This window comes from Numida meleagris, chromosome 4, assembly GCF_002078875.1.
Source record: "Numida meleagris isolate 19003 breed g44 Domestic line chromosome 4, NumMel1.0, whole genome shotgun sequence".
Taxonomy (NCBI): Eukaryota; Metazoa; Chordata; class Aves; order Galliformes; family Numididae; genus Numida; species Numida meleagris.
The window spans coordinates 19,295,685-19,316,802 of record NC_034412.1 but is presented as its reverse complement, the minus strand read 5'-3'; the positions used below and the strand labels follow the sequence as shown (position 1 = coordinate 19,316,802).

At 42.9% G+C, this 21,118-nt stretch overlaps 1 protein-coding gene across 1 annotated transcript in view; it reads right to left on the bottom strand.

Annotated features, from left to right (window-relative positions):
* VPS8 (VPS8, CORVET complex subunit) overlaps positions 1-21,118 on the bottom strand; it is a 65,794-nt gene that overhangs the window by 7,274 nt on the left and 37,402 nt on the right. Inside the window, 11 exon segments of the mRNA XM_021393581.1 lie at positions 2,030-2,198; positions 3,071-3,240; positions 4,344-4,424; positions 9,187-9,269; positions 10,698-10,776; positions 11,756-11,859; positions 12,593-12,635; positions 13,091-13,180; positions 13,779-13,920; positions 18,537-18,583; positions 18,999-19,088. Coding sequence (XP_021249256.1) covers positions 2,030-2,198; positions 3,071-3,240; positions 4,344-4,424; positions 9,187-9,269; positions 10,698-10,776; positions 11,756-11,859; positions 12,593-12,635; positions 13,091-13,180; positions 13,779-13,920; positions 18,537-18,583; positions 18,999-19,088 — 1,098 coding nt within the window.

Below are 21,118 nucleotides of genomic sequence, written 5' to 3'. Positions count from 1 at the left end.
ACAACAGTTTAATCAGTTAAATATTGCAATTTAATATATATGGTGAACATCTCAAATTTGGAGAGGATCTGGGACACCAGGGGAGGAGGTGGGGGCCTGAAGCACTGAAAGGGCTCTGAGGAGCCGGAGCTGAGCTTTGCGGGGACTGGGGCTGTCTCTGCCAAGAGCACATGGCTGAGCCAGCAGGGCAACACCCAGCACTCAGATCACCTGGCAGGGACATTCTCCAGCCAGCATTACATGATCTCTCTGTAACCCTTTCCTTCCCCATCCAGTCTCTCTGCATGGCTCCCATTAGGCCCTGAGTGCCAGCCAGCCCAGCTGCAGGTGGATGCAGCAGCATCCCCTCCCTGCCCTAATCACTCCCACGTCATGTGGATTATTTTCCACTTCATCCTCTGCGAGGATGCCCAGACCAGTATTAAATGGAAGACACTGGGCTCGAGAGAAGCCCAGTGATAAGCAAGCTATGAGGCACCGCTGTAAGATGCCAAGCATTTCAGTGATTAATGTCATTTTTGTACTGAATTTTGTCTTTAGCTTTTCAAGTTAAATCAGGTGTGTCACACCCATTCACACACATTCCTTCAGAGCAAAAGTGTAGAGGGTAAAATACAGAGATGCTGTGATTCTGTCCAAGTTCACAGCCAGCGTCTGGGTGCCAATTTATATGAGCGTGGCATGCAGGCTCTTGTTCATCACTGGCAAATACGCATAGCTAATGGTGGTGACTAGGTTGAAAAACAGTGTTTTGTAGCTGAGAATCTGCTCTATTAAATAGTGTTATTGTACTCTTTGTATCTGTTGAAGTTTCCATGGAAATAAATAGGAGGCATTACTTTTGGAGTGAGCTACGTACACTATCAGGAAAGATTTTTTCCTGTCACCATATAAGAAACTAACACAATCTGACTGCAAAGCTTGCATCGTGCTCCATACATTCCTCAGAGATTACTCTCCCCTAAGCCTCCCTTCAAACAGGAAGCTTCTTTTCTAGTTAATAGAGAAGCTGATGGGAGTTGACTAATGCTGTTAGCTATCTTCTGATCGGAATTGATTTGGCAGAAATTGAAATAATCTACTATAAGAAAATGGAAGTACTTCTGTAAGAACATACTCCCAGATTGAATTACTTGGCTTTCAGAAGTGGAAATGCATTGCTTTGCATGCCATTGGTGTGGTGACAAATGCCCAAAGCACCGAGAGGCATTTAGGAACAAACCCTCACCAGTAACCTCTGGGACATGGGACAGGAGAGCTCAGTTCCCCCCATTCAGCATTCCTGAAGACATCCCAAAGGCGGCACAGGCTCTCTGGTCAGTCAGGGCAGAACAGAGATTCTATGGCCCAGCCACAAGGAATGCACTGACTTCTACTACGTGTTTTACATAAAACATAGCTAAATATACTTTAAAAGAAACTGTCCCCATTGGCCTATCTCAGGCTTCCACAAACAAGTTTCCATCCGGCAGGCATCAGCTCTGCTGCCTGGCTAGCAGTTCTGGATGAACACGTTTCCACTTCCTGTATACCTGTGGGAAGTATTTGATGGACAGTGGGCATATTTATTAGAACATGCTCGAGTAATCCCTGGAGCGTCCTTGGCGGCCTGAGACGAGGAACAGCTGCTGTGTTGCAAGGTCAAACATCTGCACCTCCAGGTTGTGCTCTATGGGACTGCTAACCATTATCTAACTGCAAGAATGCCTATGTGATGATATCCGCTGTCCAATTAACAGTGTTGTAGCGCGCAACGCCTACCTGATTCTCTATAAATGTTGTAGTCGAATTGCAATAAATAAGCACTACGCGATAACCATATTGGTACAGCGGGTGACTTCGGCGTGCGCGTTGCGACATATACCCACACCAAAACTAAATGCCATCCATCAGTGTGACACGTTACCTGCTGATGCTCTTGGACACTTACCGATCACAGCCTTGTCTGGAAGCAGAGTAAGATGTGAGAACAGAGCAATGAAGCACTTCTCTAAGCTAATGCAGAGATCAACCACCTCAGGAGCCTTACCTGTGCCAAGGATGTTCCACTTCCTTTTTTCAGCTCTGAGAAGTTCTCGCTCAGTTTTCCTCCCTTGTTGCTCGAGTTGCATTTATAGCACATCCACCGCATCAGGTCTTTGCTTACTGCCCCGCACTCCTTACTCAGCAGACACAGGGAATGGTATAAATGGCCACAGCTGTAAAGGTGAGAAGATACATCTGTGAGGTGCTTGAAAGCACGGTACTGCAGCCTGACAGCACTGCACTTTGGAGAGGAAAACTATGGCCAATGGAAACCAAGGCTGCTTACTGGTAACATCACACCAGCTGCATGCGTGCTCACTTCATACCTCCACACTGTCCTGCAAGACTTCTAGACTCACAAAAACAGCAGCAGACACCCAATTGCTGATGCAGCCGCAGATCACAATACTACAGTAATAATTATCTGACATTTTACAGCCACCTGGCCACAGACAGGAATATCAGAGATGCCAGAGCACATAGTCAGGGATGCAATTGATCTGAGGTGTACAAACACAAGGCAAATAAAACCACTTCTTGGGGCCCAGAGGACACCTGTTGGCCCAGCCTTCCCCAGTACAAAGCACTGTATTTGAGATGGAACAAGCAGTACATCAGCTAGCAGCAAAACATCTCATGTTACGCCCCTCCTTTTACTTGCTGCAGCCAGTTTCCAGATCATTTATGTTTTATGAAGCTCTCTATAAAGTGTTCCTGCCATAGTTCAGTAAGGGCACACTGGCAGTTAGGGATATCGACTAGGACTGCGCTGTCTGTGTACAGCAGGGAATCACACTTCTGTTAACACTTGGACTGCCAGAAGAGATGACAGGTGAATCCACAGCTTACTGCACTGCTCTCCCAAAATTGCAGGAGAATTCTTTTCAGCTGAGACAGAGCTGGCTGCATGCAACGATGTCTGGCTGAGCAGTCTGACTGCCAGCCCTGCCAACCTACAGTGCAGGGGACATGTGCCCACACGAATATTTTTTTCTTTTTAAGCTAATAACATGTTCTCACCTGTGATTCTATCCCTTCACTTTACCTGAACACAATGATTTCATCAGCGCTTTCTTGCCTCCTTTTGTACTGCTGTAGACAAATGCAGCAGTAATCCTGCTTTGGGGTAAGCCCTCTAGTGACAGAAGCTCTTAGGTTACACAGGGACCAGTGGAGATCATGGTTGAGAAGATTTGTGGTCGTCTCTAAAAGGGTCTGCATGGAAGACAATATATAGAGGTCATTTTGTCATCTCCTTAGTGCAGAAGCTCCATACTCTTCAATTCTTCACAACGAGCAGCTTAGATTAGATTGCTAAGAACAAAACCAACCACACAAATTGCTTCTCTTTGCATGTTTTGCAGCTGCTGCCTTCAGAACACTTAGCCTTTTATCACATGTTAATGGAGACAATACCTCTTCACTCTTAAATGGATAGATGAGTGCTTTATTGATTTTTGTCCAAGAGCGTTAAAAGAGATGTAGGAGAACAGGCTCAGCTTGTCATCTTCCCTACCAGACTTCTCTTTTTCCCTCTTTACCTGGTAAATCTATGCATAGATCCCCTATTTTATTAGAAATGTACAGATAAAAATCAAAGCCCAAATACCCTATCACAATTTAAAAAAAAAATGCTGACTACCCCTCATCCGCTAGCTCTGAGGTCTTCACTTCTGAAGAACAAACAGCAGAACACCCTTAGTTTTAAGCGGTCAGTGCTTCTTTAAGCAACAACAAAACAGAGATCAGGGATCTGTGATGTGTTAATGTTCCACAACAGCAACACAGAAAAGTCTGCAGAGGTTGCACTGGTGGTTCCTTGGGAAGGCAACAATCAAAGGGAATGGCCTAGTCCAGATACCATGTGCAGCCTGCACCAGACAGCCAGGCACTGACTGACCAGAGAGCCTGTGCTGCTCAGAGCAGACCCCCCTGAAGAACACACAATCTCTCTATGCGCAGTCCTCTACAGTAAAGCTATTTCCCATTTTACAGACTAATTTAAAAGGCACTTTGAATCCCTAACTGCAGGATAAGCTGGAGAAAACGTGGGTTTCGATGCTTCCAGTACATTTAACACAGAATTCAACTACAGAGATGTTCACATCACCACGTATCCGTCAGTCCCTTCACTTGCAATCTGTTTGTGAGCAACACAAACTCATTCCCCTTCCCAAGATCACACAAATATAAATCACTTGCATGGCCATTTACTTTGCCCTGCAGAGAAAAATAGCAAATGAGAGAGTAGTAAGCTGGATAGCTACAAGTAACCCCTGTATGCAGCAGTGGACAGAGCAGAAGCACATGCAACTTACTTGTTCGTAGTTAAATGTGTCCAGCATTCCCAAGATGAGACCCTGAATTTCTCCAAGTTTCCCTTTTCCATAAACTGGATCCTGTGTGAAGAAATGAAAAACTGTAGGACACAATCATCCATTCTGTTTTTTGGGTTTTTTTTCATTTTTTCTTCTTTTTCCTTCCTTTCCACACTGGCCTCGCTCATGGAAGTTCTGATTCTGTATTTGAGGACACAGGATGTACACAAGGGAAGCAGAATGATCAGATGTACTGAGGGGAAAACTGGTGATTAGCAAAACAGAGTAGATGACAACATCAATACTAATTACTGTACTCGATTTTAAAGTGACCTTGGAAACCCCAGGAGCTGCAGGAGGTGGCTGGAGGATGCAGACCAGCAGGAAACATCCTGTAGCAACAGGGAGGGCAAAATAGTGCTGAGGTCAGGCTGCAACACCCAGACATCACCGCAGCTGCTCCAGCGTCAGTCAGGCAACCTGACAACAGCCTTCCCAGGAACCACAACAGGCAGGAATGCCAATATGCAGGCATCAAGAAAGCCAGCACTGAGTAGTTTCACTCAGTCAAAACCAGCTGCAGCTGAGGAACATGCAGAAGCTGCAGAGGCTCCTTGCTGCTACGTGAGCGGTACAGCCTCAAACAACATGGCGTTTTCCTTCTGCATGCATAATTTACAAGCAATGGCATTGAAAGTACACTGTACTGAGTCACCGTATGAATTATAGACAGTGGCAGGGCATGCACAACCTCCATCAGCACCTATGTGATCTGCAACACAGAGAACGTTGGGTTTGGATTCAACAGATACTTCAGTGGCCAAGGAACGCTGAAGAGGCAACTCAAACTGCATAGATGAAACCATTTACACACAGCAAATTAGCTGCAAGTAAACACTTCCAGAGCATCTTATTTCTTCTCTTCACTGAGGTAGAGCAGGAGGAAGAGGAGACACAAACAGGAGAGGAACAGAAGAGCCACCCACAGATCTGCAGTAGAGGAAGGTGAGGTGAGGGCCACCTTCCAGTTGCTCAGTTTTTCTCCAGGCTCAATAACCTCTAAACCAATAGCAGGGTAGGAAGAGAATTGCCTTTTTCCCAAAGAGGGGCCATGTGCTCCAGCAGAACCTTATGCTGAGCATGGCAGTGGAGTGCTAGCACCTCGAGCACATTTCCTGCTGGCTGCCATTAACGCCACTCTGCACAGAGCTGGGCTGCCTACCTGCCTTGAGAATAACATCTGGAGCTGTAATTTCACATTCCTAGCAAGTTATAAAGCCGTCTTCCAATCTGCTGGCTTCAGCCCCCACAGAATTTACAGTCACAAGAGCCTTCTGAGTTCAATTACTTTTATGAAAGAATATGTTTCATTAATTCCACCTTATAAAATTTGTCTCCATCTGGGATTTATGCGTGCTCCACATACACAGCACGGGATGGCCCATTACTAGAAATCAGTTGTGCCAAATGAGGAACAAACTGCAGCTGCTTTTCCAGGCTGGGTATTTCCATGGGGACTTGGGAACACTGAGCATGGTGAGCTGGAGCCAACCCACCTGCCTGCCTCAGGTGAGCAGCACCAGCAGGTCAGGGAGAGCCAGCAAATACTAAACTGCAAACCAGAGCTGCCCTCCTTGTTTGAGGCAACAGCCATGCCTATTTACAGAACGTTCCTGAAGGATTAGAGCTCCATAAGGGAATTAACTCAACCTTCCAGACCTCTTCAGATGGCGCTCACATCCTTAACAACACATTTTTATCAATGCACAAGAGCATTCCTCTAGTATTGCTCCAAAGATGGTGATTTCAGACTGTTTAATAAATAATTTTTGTTAAGGATGAAAAAGAACATAAATATATTAATCATTATTTTGCATGACTTCAGTAATACAAAGTTGAGTCCATGTGCTCTCACAGGCAGATGCAGGGAATCCATGGCCACAGAGCTCATCACAGCCCGCTGCAAGGTGCCCCTTAGCACTGCATGTTGGTCGCAAAGTTAACATTTGCCAAAGGTATAATCTCTAAGCAGTTAAGCCCAGAAAAAGAAGAAAAACAGTCCACAAAAATTGGAATACTCTAATTCCTGTTCAGAAAAGGGAAGATAATCCACCTCCGTTTATTGATGTCATTCACCTTACAAATAAAAGAAAGCAACAGTTAATTCCTGGGCAGCTGTTCTACCTCGCAGACAGCAGATCCAGCGCGTTTATGCACTACCACAAAGAGCCAGCCTCTGCTGGAGCAGCACCTGAGGGCATCTGCAGACTTCTGAGCCAGCCCTTGTTCTTCCTCCCAGGTGCCCAAGAAATACCCTGAGGGTGTCAGAAAGGCTGCCTGCTCCCCAGGGCCCAGAAGAGCTTGTCTAAGGGTATGTTTATGGTCACAAACTGATACAGCAATGACATTTGCAAGGAGTCCCAACATACTGCTGAGCCAAGACACCACTGCTTGGCACCAGGTTTTAGAATTTTAGGTGGCTCCAAAGAGCCACTACAGAGCTTTGCAAAAGGAACATACACCCAGGGCTAATAAAAGAGAATCTCTAGCTCAGAAAGCTGCTCAGAGTGTTCTGGGGAGACACCGTGCATGCATGCTGTGTTGTAAATTTCCCCTGCCGTGCACTGAAATGGCATTCTCAGGCAATCCAAGGAAGCAGATGACAGACTGCACTATGCAGGGAGGCAAAAAGTCCAGTGCAGTATAAGTTAACACAAGGAAAGTCTCCTTCCTGATCCCAATCAAGCGTGCAGAGCCTCTGAACATTTGAGCTGTGTACCCAAGCCATGGCCACACCATAAGACATTAATCGCTGTTCCCAACATCATCTTTCCAGCTGAGTTCAAAGCATTTTTCTTCCAAGGGCCAAGCTGTGCACCGAAATAAAACAAAAGAAAACCTCCCACAGGCATCCAATGAAAGCTCTGAAGCTAACACAACACAGCTACAACACAAACAAAAGCGACCTGGAACAATGTTGGCCTTTCAGTCTCATGAAATCCCATTCAGAGGTGCCGTGCTGGGCTCAGAAGGCCGCAGACCTGCCCAGCAAAGACCTGCTATCAGAAGATCCCACACCCCAACACAAGGAGGATGACAAATTGGCAGGATATCACACGCCTATAGCAGATTATAGACATATGTTTAAAACCTACATTCCCAACCAAGGAAATCACAATGCACAGCATTCTGGTCCATAATTTAAAGAAGCTTAAGGGAATTCAGAGGCAAAAATATACCTTAAAACAGCCAGCAACTTCTGAAGGAGATATAATTAGACTGCCCAAAACAAAGCTGCATCAACAATCAGAGGAAATCTCAGAGGTACAGTGAGGAGGGGACAGCTGACCCCTTCTTTGCTGCCCACAAATGATCATGGTTGGATGCATACATCTTAGGTGTTGGCAAATATGCCACTGAGTGAATGAAATCTATGAATGAAAGAATGAGTGTTAAGAGGCAAAATCAACTTATTTAGTTATCTAATAAATCAGTACCATACTCCGTTCCAAAGGATCTTCTACTGAGTTTTACAACACCATTTTCCCCACACTACTTTTGAGCTACATGGTACCCATTACTATTACTGTTCTGTGAAGTTATTATGCTAATATTCTTTACCAGGAATTCCCTCTACTAGAATGCACTGAGAAGTCAACATCTCTTCCCACTTTTTGTTCTAGTTGCACAAAAAGGCTTGCCTGTTTAATCTCTGTTCTGCCAGACCGAATTTGTAAGGCTGACCAGGAAAACAGAATGAACAGGAGCAGTTTCCCCAGACTTCCAACTCCAGTGACCAGAGCTGCACATGGTACCCTAAATAATGCCTTGGACATTGCTGTCCCCAGTAGAAGTACTTCTCAGGATGAACGTTAGGCATCCTGTTATCCTTTGCAACAGTGCCTCCGCACCAACCATTTCACTGTACAACTGAAATATACTTCATTCTTTTGTTGCCTCAAGGACATGAATGCCAGTTGCTATAGAGGCTGTAGTAGAGAGTTTTTCTACTAAAAGAGAGACTCTAAAAACAAAAAAGAGGAAGAAATATTTGTCTTTAATTATGACTTTTTCCAAAATCCAAGATTGGGCATAATTTTCAAGATCAAGCTAACAGGCTGCTACAGGTGTGCATTCACCCTGTGAAGTCTGCAGCTTTTCCACTTTTTCCTCTATCTGTGATAGAAACTGAAGAATAATTCAACACGTTCTCAACCTTCCTGTTGTTCCACTGAACAATTCAGCACAAATCTGCTTGTGATCATTCAACCCAAGATATTTGCAATCAGCAATTCTGTGAGATGTTTGCTGCCACAAATATATATATTTATCCCTAAAATTGTACTGTACCATCAATTAAAAGGTCCCAGACTTGATATCGCTCATCTTGAAAGCCTACAAACTTTGATTTCCTATTTTCATAACCATCTACCCCAGCACTGCAGCTAAATGGCTTTCAACAAATGTAGTTCCGAGCAGTTAATAGTGGCTTTACAGCTGTAGCAGCCTCCAGAACTGCTAGTTTCAGTCTCAAAGTAATTACAGCCTTCAAGATAATATTTAATTTGGTTTGTAGAAATTACCTCAGTTGTCTTCACATGAGTCTGTGTGTTCCCGTGTCTCCAGAGACTGCAAGCCTTCCAGCTGACCCTACCAAGTTGTATGACTTACTCTCACCAACTGAACATTTACTGAAATGCTTTGAACCAGATAATCAGTTAATCTGGTGCTTAATGACACAGAAATTGCTAGTACATCAGGAATGTGTTCAGCTCGTCCCAGTAACTGAATAGCACAGCTTGGTAAAAGTTTGTTTGCTATGTTTTGCTCCTCAGAAACTCACCTGTAGAATTCTCTGCAGGATTGAAGGAAGAGCAATAAATGCAGCCATGTTGTTCAGCACTTGCATCGTCAGACTCTTCAAGGCTGAAATACCACGCATGAAGAGTCACCAACACTCATTGGGATTCAAGGAGTAAAGAGGTGCATCTTTCAGATTAAGAGTTTTACTTCAGTTCATCTTTTCTAATATGAGAACAGTTCTATCACTTTTTACCTTGTGCATGTTCTGCACTAAGGACGCGCAGCTTTTTGCATCAAATATACATTTCAAAAATGTCAACATCACAATGCCTCTCCTCCCACTTCCTACATACAGAAAACTTTCAGATCTTCAGACTTTCTTTGTAACGCTGTCACTCACTTTTCTCAACCTGCATCCCTTGTTCATGTTATAACATCACTGACTCTAAAATTTCCTAGTGTTAGCATTTGTGTGAAACATTTTTTCTCCTCTTGATCCCCCTGTTCCCTACAGTAAGAGCCAATATCCGATATGCGTGGACAACAGCAATTCAGCTTCTTGGTGGGGATAATTGGATAGCTAGAGCAGTTTGGGAATTAGCACATTAAGAATGAAAACAAAAGCAGTTATTTGGTATCCAAGTGTATTATGTTCTTGCCATTTCTGGTATCACTTCAGATAGTCTCTTTTTGGCAGGGATCAGCTCTCAAAATGGCTAACCTAGGGGGCATTCTGAATTTAGAGGCAAAGATGAGTTGAGGGAAGAGACGTGATTTTTACTTTTGGTTCGTTCAGCTCCACACAAGGTTGTCCCCACGAATGTAGATACAGCTAACAGCCATCAGAAGGGGTTCTTCAACAGAGGGAGGCCAGACAAGGTGACAACCATCACATTTTCTCATAACACACAGCAATCCTTAGCCATGTGTAACTACAGTCACTGTGAAGGAGAGGGCTGCAACTAAGCAAAAGGCATTATTCTGTCTCAAGATGTCAGTATTTAAGTCCCTTTTTAGCTGATCTTAAATCTCCCATAAACGGAAGCCTTTCAAGAATACTGCTCTAGATGTGCTACTGACACCCACAACAGATTCAGAGAGCTAGAACTAAGACTAGAGAATTCAGTTGATGTATTCATGTTCTGCTGGTTTTAGCTACAACAGATAGATGCAAGGATAGAGCAGAAAAGGGCCAGGCAGAAAAGATGGCAGTGTTATGTCAAAAGTTACCAAGGTCTCCAAACCTACTCAAAGCCTAGAAAGCTTGTATATGCGTTGTTTTTCATAGCAACCATCTCAACAGAGCCAGCTGAGTACAGTAAGCTGCAGTAGGGTCCTTCTTCCACCCAAGGCTAAAAACTAGAAGTACTGACAGCTGCAGCCTCTCCAAATGCCCTCACTGAGCTTAGTGCTACAGCTACTACAAGCTAGATGTACTGCAAGAGCAGTGAAAGCAGGAACTGAGTAACAAGACTGCTTTTCATCTATTCAGTCAGTAGAGGAGGAAAGACAGCACACAGATTTGGGGCCACAAAAAGTCAAAACACTTACATTCAGCATATTGGTACTGTGAAGAGCCAGACAATTTCTGTGGGGACATCATAGCCTCCAGCAGGGGAAACCAGAGGGCCTAAAATAATTGAACGCAAGGAAAAAATAGTAAGAACACAGCAAAACTAAAAATGAGGTGTGACCAGTATCACAGCCCATTTTTAAAGGCTCACTTCCACATGATGAAAAACAGAATTACATTTCTCATGTTTTGTCTGCAGTGGAGCAGAACTGAAATGCATTAAAATCCATGCAAAGTACTCATGAAGAGCAGTCCAGATTGCTCCAATCTTAGACCAAGACACTGTTTGATTGAGATCTGAACACAGAACACCTTTGGCTCCTGTTGTTCCCTCTTCCCCTTTCTCACTGTTTCTTTCCTGGAACTGTGGTAACATAAGGAAGCTACTTTTACCCCATTCTTTACTTCCAGACATGCCAGTTCTTCAGACACGGGTACAGCATTCTCATTTTTGAATTCAGTTACCTTTAAGCACACTATTAGAAGTAAAAATAGGTTCTGTGTCAGTAACATCAGCAAAATGAAAACACAACCTAATTCTCTCTGCAAAAGCTCAGGCAATCTGTATTGTCTCCAGCCCTTAAGATCAGTCTGACATTAAATTCAGGATCTGTGAAATATTCAGAGCAGCAGTATTCTGCAGCCACAGAGCAGGTAACATCATCAGCTTTCTGCCACCACAAAGATTGCTCAAACCTAAGTATGCCAGTGCCCTGACATGGTGTTACAAAAGCCACGATCCTTTGCTTTCTTTAGTGTCTGATTAACATTCAACCAAAATCTAAACTGGAGCTAAAAATGGAGAAAGGATATGGTCTCATCGACTTCTCCACTGCTGGTATGCACTTTATTTTGTGCTTCAGCCTTACAAGTGAAGATATCTCTCGTGGATTTAGAACCTGAGCAATAAGAAGACAAGGCAGAGCAAAACAACGGCTGCTTGAGATATGCCAGCATGGAATAGATGGGAAAAGGAAGGAGTACATGAAGATAAAAGTCTCTGGAAATGCAATGATGAGGTTTTTTATTTCCTCACCTCTCGCTGTTGCTGGTTTAAGTTGTGTGAATTCCTCTGGCAAAGGGCAATTGTTTTCATTAGGGTATCTTCAATGGCTTCTAGCAAGGGGAGTTCTGCTGAACCTAAGCATCAGGTGAAAAATAAATTGCAATTACAGAAATGATTAGGTATGTTAACTCCCAGTCATTCTGCAAAATAAATTCATGCTGTTCACCTAAAAGCTGTTCCCTACAGTGAACTACTGCATTATAAAGACAGGTCCTGATTTTTTTGCGCTTCAATAGATGCCCTATTTATTGTAGCATTTACGACTTTTCCCTTAATCAAATACGGAAGATTTAGCTGTAGTTTTCTATACAATCAAGTAGCAAATACGAACACTGCATTTGATTAGGTGCACCCTTGAATCCTGGGGCTAGTAAAGAGTGCTGGTTTTCTGTAGGCAGAACATTCTTACTTCCATGAGAAGGCTTTTTTTAAAAAGCTCCTTCTATATTCACATCATCACTGCTCATATCTAACGACTGGTAAAGCTCAGTAATGAGTTTGAATGGATTCTAACAAGGAAAACATTTCTGGTAAGCCAGTCACAATCAAGAATTAACAGAACAACTGCGCAGACACAGTAAAACCCATCGGTTTGTTTGTAAGTCTCAATAGTGATCAAAGTAACAGATGAAGGAAGTGTAATCAGAATAACTGCCACAGCCACATGAATGTAAAGTTAAGAAAATGTCACCACAATATCTAGAAACCTGAAAGAGGACCTCATTATGCCACTTGTCAAACATACGTTTTGTATTTTTTGCGTTCACCTCTTTTTAAGAGAAAGTGGAATTTAACTTGGTAACTTACCTCCATCATCTTGTGTAAGCATCAGCAACTTGCTCTGCAATCGCTGAAACAAAAGAGAGAACTCAGAACAGTAAACTTGCAGAATGTTGATGGAAGTGTTTTTATAAAGATACGGTTACTAGGGCTCACCCTTATTTTCCTCCCCAATACAACCAGCATTGTATATATTTATTTCCAAATATTGAAAGGAAAATAGAAGGTAAAATATTATTTTTGATAACGAAAAACAGATTTCAGTATCTATTATCTTAGTTGCTGTTTGAAGACAGCACTCACTGTAAGCCAGAAAAGTACAGTGATCTGCTGAGTTTGAACACAACTCAGTGTGCTGCTTTTTGATATAAGGTAAATGCTTACATGGACTGTAGAGGGAAACTGGGAAGTAATGGCAGTATCCAATCTTAACACAGGACATCATGCTGCTGAAAAGCCTGGCAAAAATGTGACATTCAGGACTTCAGGCAAGAATGCCACGTTCAGGATTTCAGTGTACTGTACCTCGAGCATAACCAGAAAGGCACCGTGGATATCTCCCTTCTTCTCCAGTAAATATGAGGAAGCTTCATGGAGCTGATGTTTCTGGGTTATCTAAGTTAAAAAAAAATTAAAAAGAGAGCATCTATCTTAAGATATCTGCCAGTGACTGTTTACTCCTCAAAAGAAGGATGGCTGCATGTTCAGAGAGGATGCGTCTGCACAGGCACATCAGCCAGGCTGAGCACTGACCGGACCCCGCCCCTCCTCCCCTGCCTATACTGCCTCAGTTCTAAAGCTGCACTATATTGCCACCATCAGCATTACAATCTTTAAATCTATGAAAACCAGATCAAGGATAGATGATGAGTCAAAATTTTCATAAAGGGAAGAAAGAGTCACTGTCCCAGTATTAGTCAAATTTTGGCAGCGCTGCTACCCAAAAACCCTGGCCTGTATTATTTCAGATACCTTCAACACGTTAGTCATAACTAATGCAGACTATCTGTATTCTGCAGTTACTTGGAAGATTCAGTGGCTTTTTGTATTAGCCCTGAGATTAAACTCAAGATCAGTACATTAAATACAGTTAACAGTGCTGCAGTTCAGCAGTTTCAGGGGCCAAATATTGAAGAACTGCTCCACAACTTTGGTGGGAGCTGATGTGAATGCTTCTCCCAGCCCTCGTGCCCTTATAACGTGTCTTTTCTACCTGGATGGTTTCCTCCAGCCTGCAGTATTCCAGGACTTTCAGAGTCTCCAGAACGTGGTCAGGGCTGTGCTGACACAGCAGCTCGATGAACTGCTCCGTGACGTGGGGCGGTAGGTGCAGCAGGTTTTGGTTGATGCCTTCTCTGGAATACAAAAGCATGGGAGACAAGTCAAATTTTAGTTCAGAAGTTTGGCTGCAAAGAAGAGCTTTTAATTCAATTGTGTGTTGTCTTTTATGCTTAATGCAGAAGTAAAAAATATGGCTGTAAGAGAAAAATTATGCCACCTCTACTAGTTCCTTGTGCTAGAGTTTGTTAGGAGGCACCCCATTTGTTCCACGGCATATTCAACTGATGCCTCAGCATACGTTGGATTATCAAAGATTCCTGTGAAGAAAGGACCCAGCACAGATACCTCTTCAGCAATTCAATGGCACAGACATGCAAAAACCCACCTAATTTATTTGATAAGCTTTATGATCTGAGCAGTTTCCAGATGCTAACTATGTGTCTGTCCTATAGACCTCCCCCAAGCATGCTAGAAGAAATACTGCTTTTTGCTTATTGTTACTGAAGCTGTTCCTTGACCCACATGATCACTTTTTAATGCATCTTCCACTAGAATATGATCCCCTCTATCTACTTCACTCAGATATGTCTTCAAGCTTCCGTTGGGAAACGTCCTCATTTTGATTCAGTATTTCTTGTCAAACCAAGCAGAACTAGTGAATTGCTCTTGCAGAGTCGATAACTGCGCACTAGTTGATTAGTGCTGGGTCATCAGCAGAGCAGGTTTCCACCTGTAAAAGTTTGAACGTTCCCTGCATATTGCTCAGGACCGAGCCAAAGCCTGCCTCTCAAGGGTTTTGTGATCAGTTGCCACACAGAACTGTATTAAACTGGAACTAAAAATATGTGCCTCATTTCCCAGCGTGAGATCTGCTTAATCAACACATGCAGGTGAAGCCCCCAACCACTGCTGTGTTTCCTGCCCTTGCTGCCTCCCTGATCTCCTCTGCCACAATGGTTGGGCACCCAGCAGTGCAGACACCACATTGCTGTGATTCAGGCTGTGGAGAACGCTGCCTGCCCTGAGCTGCTCAGAAAGCCAGGCTGCAGTTTTCCTTCTGACCGTAGCCCAGATAACTTCTACAAGCAAAACTCAGATCCCAGTTAAACTCCCTCTGAAAGAAATTTCTCCAAAACCTTTCCAGCAGCAGCTGTTGGCACTGCAGTGCTTCATGCAATGGACATTTTCCAATCCCTTGGCTTATGAAGTAAACTTCTAATGTGGGAGAAATGAAACAGAACAAAACTGTGTCCAGATCCCAGGGCTGCCCCTGCATCCTGACTCATAATGATTTTAAAGAGCAGCAACGAAGCAAGAGATTTCCAAGAGTTGGAATGATATTGATGCTCCTTTCCTAGGGACAGACAGACTTTCAGGCCTTTCAAAATGAACAGCAGCTCCCCACCACTGCAGATTAAACTTCATGTAGCAGATCTCGGATTGATTATGCAGACAAACAGTTGATCCTGTCTAGGAAACATGGCTCTTAGGCCTGTTCTGAAGCTCCCACTGGGAAAGAAAACAGATCATGATATGCATTTAGTTTTGTTACATTTCTGAACAGGAATTCGTAGTCAGGAGAGGTGCTGATGTGCAAACCCTACAGCCGTGTGATGGGAGAAGTTGAACATTGCATGCAACCCTGCCACTTCCTGGGAGCTACGAGGATTCCCATCAGCCAAGAAAGACCAGGAGAACACTGTGCCCCCAGCAAGCCAAAAGAAGCCTCATGCAATTGCAGCATCAACTGCTTGATTAGAAATGGTATTTGTCCAGAAATGAAAGCCTACTGACCAGGCTGTCCAAAATACAGACACAACTGTGCAAAACCTAATATCCAAGCTGTAGTGCTCAGACAAGTACACCACACTTTTTTTTCTACAAGACTAGGGGAAAGAAAGGAAAAAAAAGAAGCACTTTGTCTAAAACAATTTCCATCTACAAAAATGGGAAAAATGGCAAGCCACACATTTTTAGTATGAGAACAAAATTATAGTATGGAAATAACTCTGACACCTAGTATTCATGACTTAATGAGCAAGCCAGTCTTTTCCTTAACCATTTCACTTGAGAAATCCAGACAAGCAATACGGGAATGGATTTTGATAATGTTAAAAATAAGGTGCTGCCCTGAGCCTCGCAGGTCCTGCCCAGCTAAACACAATCAGCTTCACCTTCAATACCCCCATGGCAAACAGCTCCCCAGCCACACTCTGCATATGCTCTTTTCTGAAAGGAAGAGACCACCACTGATTCCTCACAAAATATGGCACAACTGAGCCTTGCTGGAGTTGCCGTTAGCTGTCAGCAAGGAGAGCCTCTGTAACACCCTGCAAGTTTTGGTATCTGTTAATACATTTATGGGCCCAGAACGCTGTGTTGCTAAATATGTGTTGGTGCAATACATGACTTTTGTGATACAAACAGACATGCTTCACTGCATTTTTTTTTTAAGAGAAGAGTCTAAAGTGGAAACTGGCAATGGCTGTGATTAATGAACTGAGTAACATACACCACATTCTCCATTTTCTGTGGCTTCTTATAAGATACGAGCATAAGGACATTTAGTTTTAATTTCCCTAAGCAATTCCTGTTAACCCTGTTTTCTCACTTCCCCCTCCCAGCCCCTTCAAAATAAATCTCCAGCTAAATTAAATGGGCCAAATTAATCCCTAATGCAATTCCACCAACTCAGTACCGTTACAGCAGCATGACGTGCCTTGTCCCCCGTACCATCAAGCAATATTTTGTATCTGAGACATTTAAAGCTGCTTTGATTCTCTATATTAATACAAATTTTGCTTAGAAAAAGCATATAAATATGTAGATTGACTGAAAAGACACAGATGTTGTCAGAAGAACCTAGTCACTATTGAAGGTATTGATACACTACAAAGTATGGCTATATCTGCAGGTGAGGTCCTGCACAGTCAGGTTTCCTCCTCCTCCCTTGGGGTACAGGTCAGCTCTTTCTGTCTTAGAAGCAGACAGCCTCAGAGCACTGAGAAAAACACACAGGATCTTGAATGTTACTGAAAAGGTAAAAATAAAATTGAAAAAAAAAAAAAAAAAAAGGAAAAAGGTCCCTCCAGTAATCTGGGATCTCTGTTTCTTACTGGCAACATAGTTCAGTAACAACAGCTTAAACCTTGGGAATTCCTTCTTTAAGGTCAACCACTGCCATACATGAATTCATAGTATTTAATTTTGTTCTTTTCTGTGCAACTTTCCTACTTCTGCTTATTGAATAATCTGGCAACTGCACCGCAGGCGGTACGGGGCCCACCTCTGTCACTTGGGATGCTGACCATCACACTGCAGAAGAGAATTAGAGGAGTCTGAAGCACAGGTGGAAGAGGAATGCTGACCAACTCTGCTATGATGCAGATGGCACAGTCAGACAGGTCATATGGCCTGAGGCCTTCTGCTGACTCTTTAAGTCTTGGGGGGAAAAGCAGAGATCTTTTGGAAGATCAGATACAGAAAGTTGCTTCCTACCGCTGGTTTGGTCATGTAGGTTGATTGTTATTAGAATAGATAGAACGGCAGGAAAAACGGTCGTATTTAGCTTTGTGATACAGCTAAACCAGATACATTTATCACTTGGGGATTAGGCACACAATGACAAGATGAGTTAACTACTGCCTGCACTGGGTCATGCTTGCTGCAAGTGGTATCACAGCACAACCAACAGCATCCTAGTTAGCATCCAGCTGGGTACCACCTCTGCTTAACTTGTTTTTTAATCTAAATCGTTCCATTTGTGTCCTATAAAACCCAACTAAAATATTTTCTTGGCAAAATGATGTTTTTGTTTTGACATTTAAGAAACATGGTAGGTGTGGGAGTTAATCCCTTCCATACAAAGATGATTGTAGAACTTAAGGAAAATCCAAAACTGATCATCTAAAACATGCGTTTGTACTCCAAAGAGAACTGAAATGTTGACACTGTATCTAATATCTAAATTTAAGATACTACCTTTTCCAACTCCTCCTCTTCATAAAGCATAATTCATTTGTAGCTAGTTGACAAAGAAGGATATCTCTTTAAATTGCATTAGCAATTGCTATTGGATATGTGCGTAGATAAATATCTTACAAAATAAATTTATAAAATCAAGGACTCGAAGCATTTGAAACTGATTCAACGAAAAGAGAACGCTCAGTGCTAAAATACTGAAGGAACCAGAGCAGATGGAACAAGTAACTAGTTAAGGAGAAGTTTGCAGTGAGACATGGCGGGAATTCTGAAATGATAGAAATGAAAACTGTCAATAGATCAAATCACATTTCTATTTATGTGAAATCTGGGCAGCTTGGTCAAGTAATCAAACCAGTGGGTGCCCAAGAACAGAGATGTCAGCTCAGTCACAGGGGAACCATTTCACAGCCTTCCCAAAGAAGTTGTTAGGGCAATGCCCACTCTCCCCCTGATGTGGGGGAGGCATTACATTGCATTTACTGGAACCCACACCACTTCCCAGTTAGGAAGGCAGGCGTGGGCTCTGCTGAAGGATAATCCCTAGAGCACTTATTTCTGCACTACCCTTCCCACCTTCGGGCAGTCTAAAGAAAAAATCACCTTTTTTAAGCCCCCAAACTGGATGTAGACTGTGTACTGATACACTGTGCCAAAGAAAAATGTTTCAAGCCATGTAGTTTGCAAAAGGTCAAATTTTCTTACATACCTTGGATCAAGCAGACTCCTTAGAAATTGGAACAGTAAGAACTGGTCCTGTACAACAGAAGGAGACAGAGTATTATTACTTCAAGTAATAAGCTGTAAAGCAGTGATTCCTGAACTACTTTCATGGTTCACGGCTGGTGCCTTTAGACATTTGCCTTGACTAAATAATTATGCATCACTCTCTTCAAGAATATTTGCTGATCTGTGAATGCAAGCCGTACTGCATTCCAAACTGAAAAATGCATTATCAAGTGATGCATACAGCAACTCAGAGATCACATATTTTTATTGCCAGAACTTTACAACCAGGTGCAATAATCCATCTGCAGTAATTCCTGCAGCTGAATATCTACCAAGCTACTTTTCCCCATTTATGACACCGCACCAACTAGCCATCATTTCTTAGGAGAACAGCAACCTCACGGTAAAGAAGTGCCAACATTAACAAGCTTTGACACTGTACCTGAAGGTTTGCAATGATGCTCTCAATCTGCTCATTGAAGTGGATGGCCACCAAGTCAGCTGCTTTACATGGGCTGAGTAGCAGCAACTCCTTTGGAGTGGGAAACACAGTAAACATCATTACTTTTAATTTTATAGACAATGTAATTATGCAGTATCACTGAGACTATTCATACTGTAACTTCATCTTTCCCCAGATGAAAGCTGTAAAATAACAAGTAGTATCATACAAAAAAATGATTATGAAAAAAACTAGAAGGGTGGCTTGCAAAAAACCATCTCAGCTCTAACTTGAGGAAATGATTTCATCAAGTTTTCTGAAAGCTGTGCTTCACTTCATGCCAAGACGACCAGCTAGTACCAGCTGGGAAGAGTTCCAGCAACAGAAAGGAAACAAAGCCATCAGCTGACTCTAGGACATTTCTTACTGTTTAAGGGGCTTGAACTGAACCAAATCAGAGGTTTAACAGCAGATTCGCTGTAACTTAATTCCTCTGATAATCTGTCCAGATGTGGAAAAAAAAGTATCATTTCTTTATGGAGTAATAAGAAAAAAATTCTTTAAGATGCTTGTGGTTTACCTCCTGTCAAGCCTAAATCCAAAGTCTTCCTATAATACCAGTTCACATGACACAGAACATGAGTTTTCGCTCCCAATGCTTCCAAATGAGAAGCAACTGCTTCCAACTAGTACTGAGTACTTGGCAACCCTTCACAAAAGATCCTGCTAGGCCTACAAATGAGAAAGCATCCATTCACTAAACAAAAACAGTTGGTATAGGCGATAAAGAAAACATCCATAAACAGACATTTTGAAGGAAAAAAAAACTGGAGAAGCTACTCATCAGTAGCTTGGTCTCCAGACAGAGCTAGCAGCTGGCATTCACTGAATTTGGGGGCAATAGACCACAGTAAAGAGAGGAAAGCAAGTAATAAGGAAGGGCATTACTACTTCTCCAGACTGCAGGACCAAACCTGAAACAGCATCTTGTGAGGTTTCCACAGCAAAATTTGTCTTCTGTACTGCATGTAAAGCAGTTCTGCAGTGTGTGACCCCAGAAGATCTTAGCGACACAGTAGTGCAATCAGAGGGACGCAGGAATGCAGACATAGCATGATGGCCCTCATTTGTTTCTCTCTGCAGAAACCCTTGCTGAGAGTTCCCAGGCATGCTGTGCACAGCACTGCCAGGCTGGTGTGCAGTGGCCCAGCCTTCCTGCAGCTCTCGGATCAGCGCGTCTCCCAGCTATAACCACCCATGAACATGCCACTTCTTGGGCAGGCAGCCCTTGGCAAGGCAGCACTGACACAGGTCATGTGTGCCTGAGGACAGGAAGTACCACCACAAATAACATTATGGTTAAAGAAAGGTCCTAGGCTTTATTTTGAAGATGGACACCAAGGAACAACTGCTATGTGGGATGATGGAGAGAAGAAAAAAAACACCAATCAGAAATGTTCTATTACACAACCAGCAGGAGAGAAGCAGTAACGGGAAAGCCTCTCTAGAAGCTTCTAGTTTCAGCTGAAGAGGCTGCTTTTCTGCTTTGATACCTCAGCAGATAAAAGGACAGTTGTTTGAAGACCTAAAAGCACAGCAACATCCTAGTAAAATATAATGTCCTCATAAAATTCACTATTATAAGCCTTCTGAATGTTTGAGAACAGAACTAATACACCAGAGAAAAAAAAAGCCCTCAGTCCCCAGTAAGCTACTAAGCCACATGAAATTGCAGATATTGTTCACCAATCCCTGAAAAAGGAAGATGTCAAAAGGAAAGAGGGAGCTGATTTCAGCTGCAGCACCCAACAAAGGTGACCCACAGAAGAGGTTATTTGCCCAGCACATTTCTGGAGAAAGATATAAAAAGTATAGGTAAAGGCTGTCAGTATCTGCAAGGCTGGTGGAACAATGCAAGAAACTTGGAAGCACGGAGATGGACAAATCGAGAAGAGTATTTTCTATTGTCCACCAAATTCAGGAAAAGTATGCAGCTCTAACTCTGGGCACTGTGTACTTCTGATCCTGTACAAGAATAAAGAAGAGTCTCCTCCACACTGAGAAAACAAAACCAAACAACTCACTGTAAAATGCTGTCACTCTTAGCCTATGACAAGCTT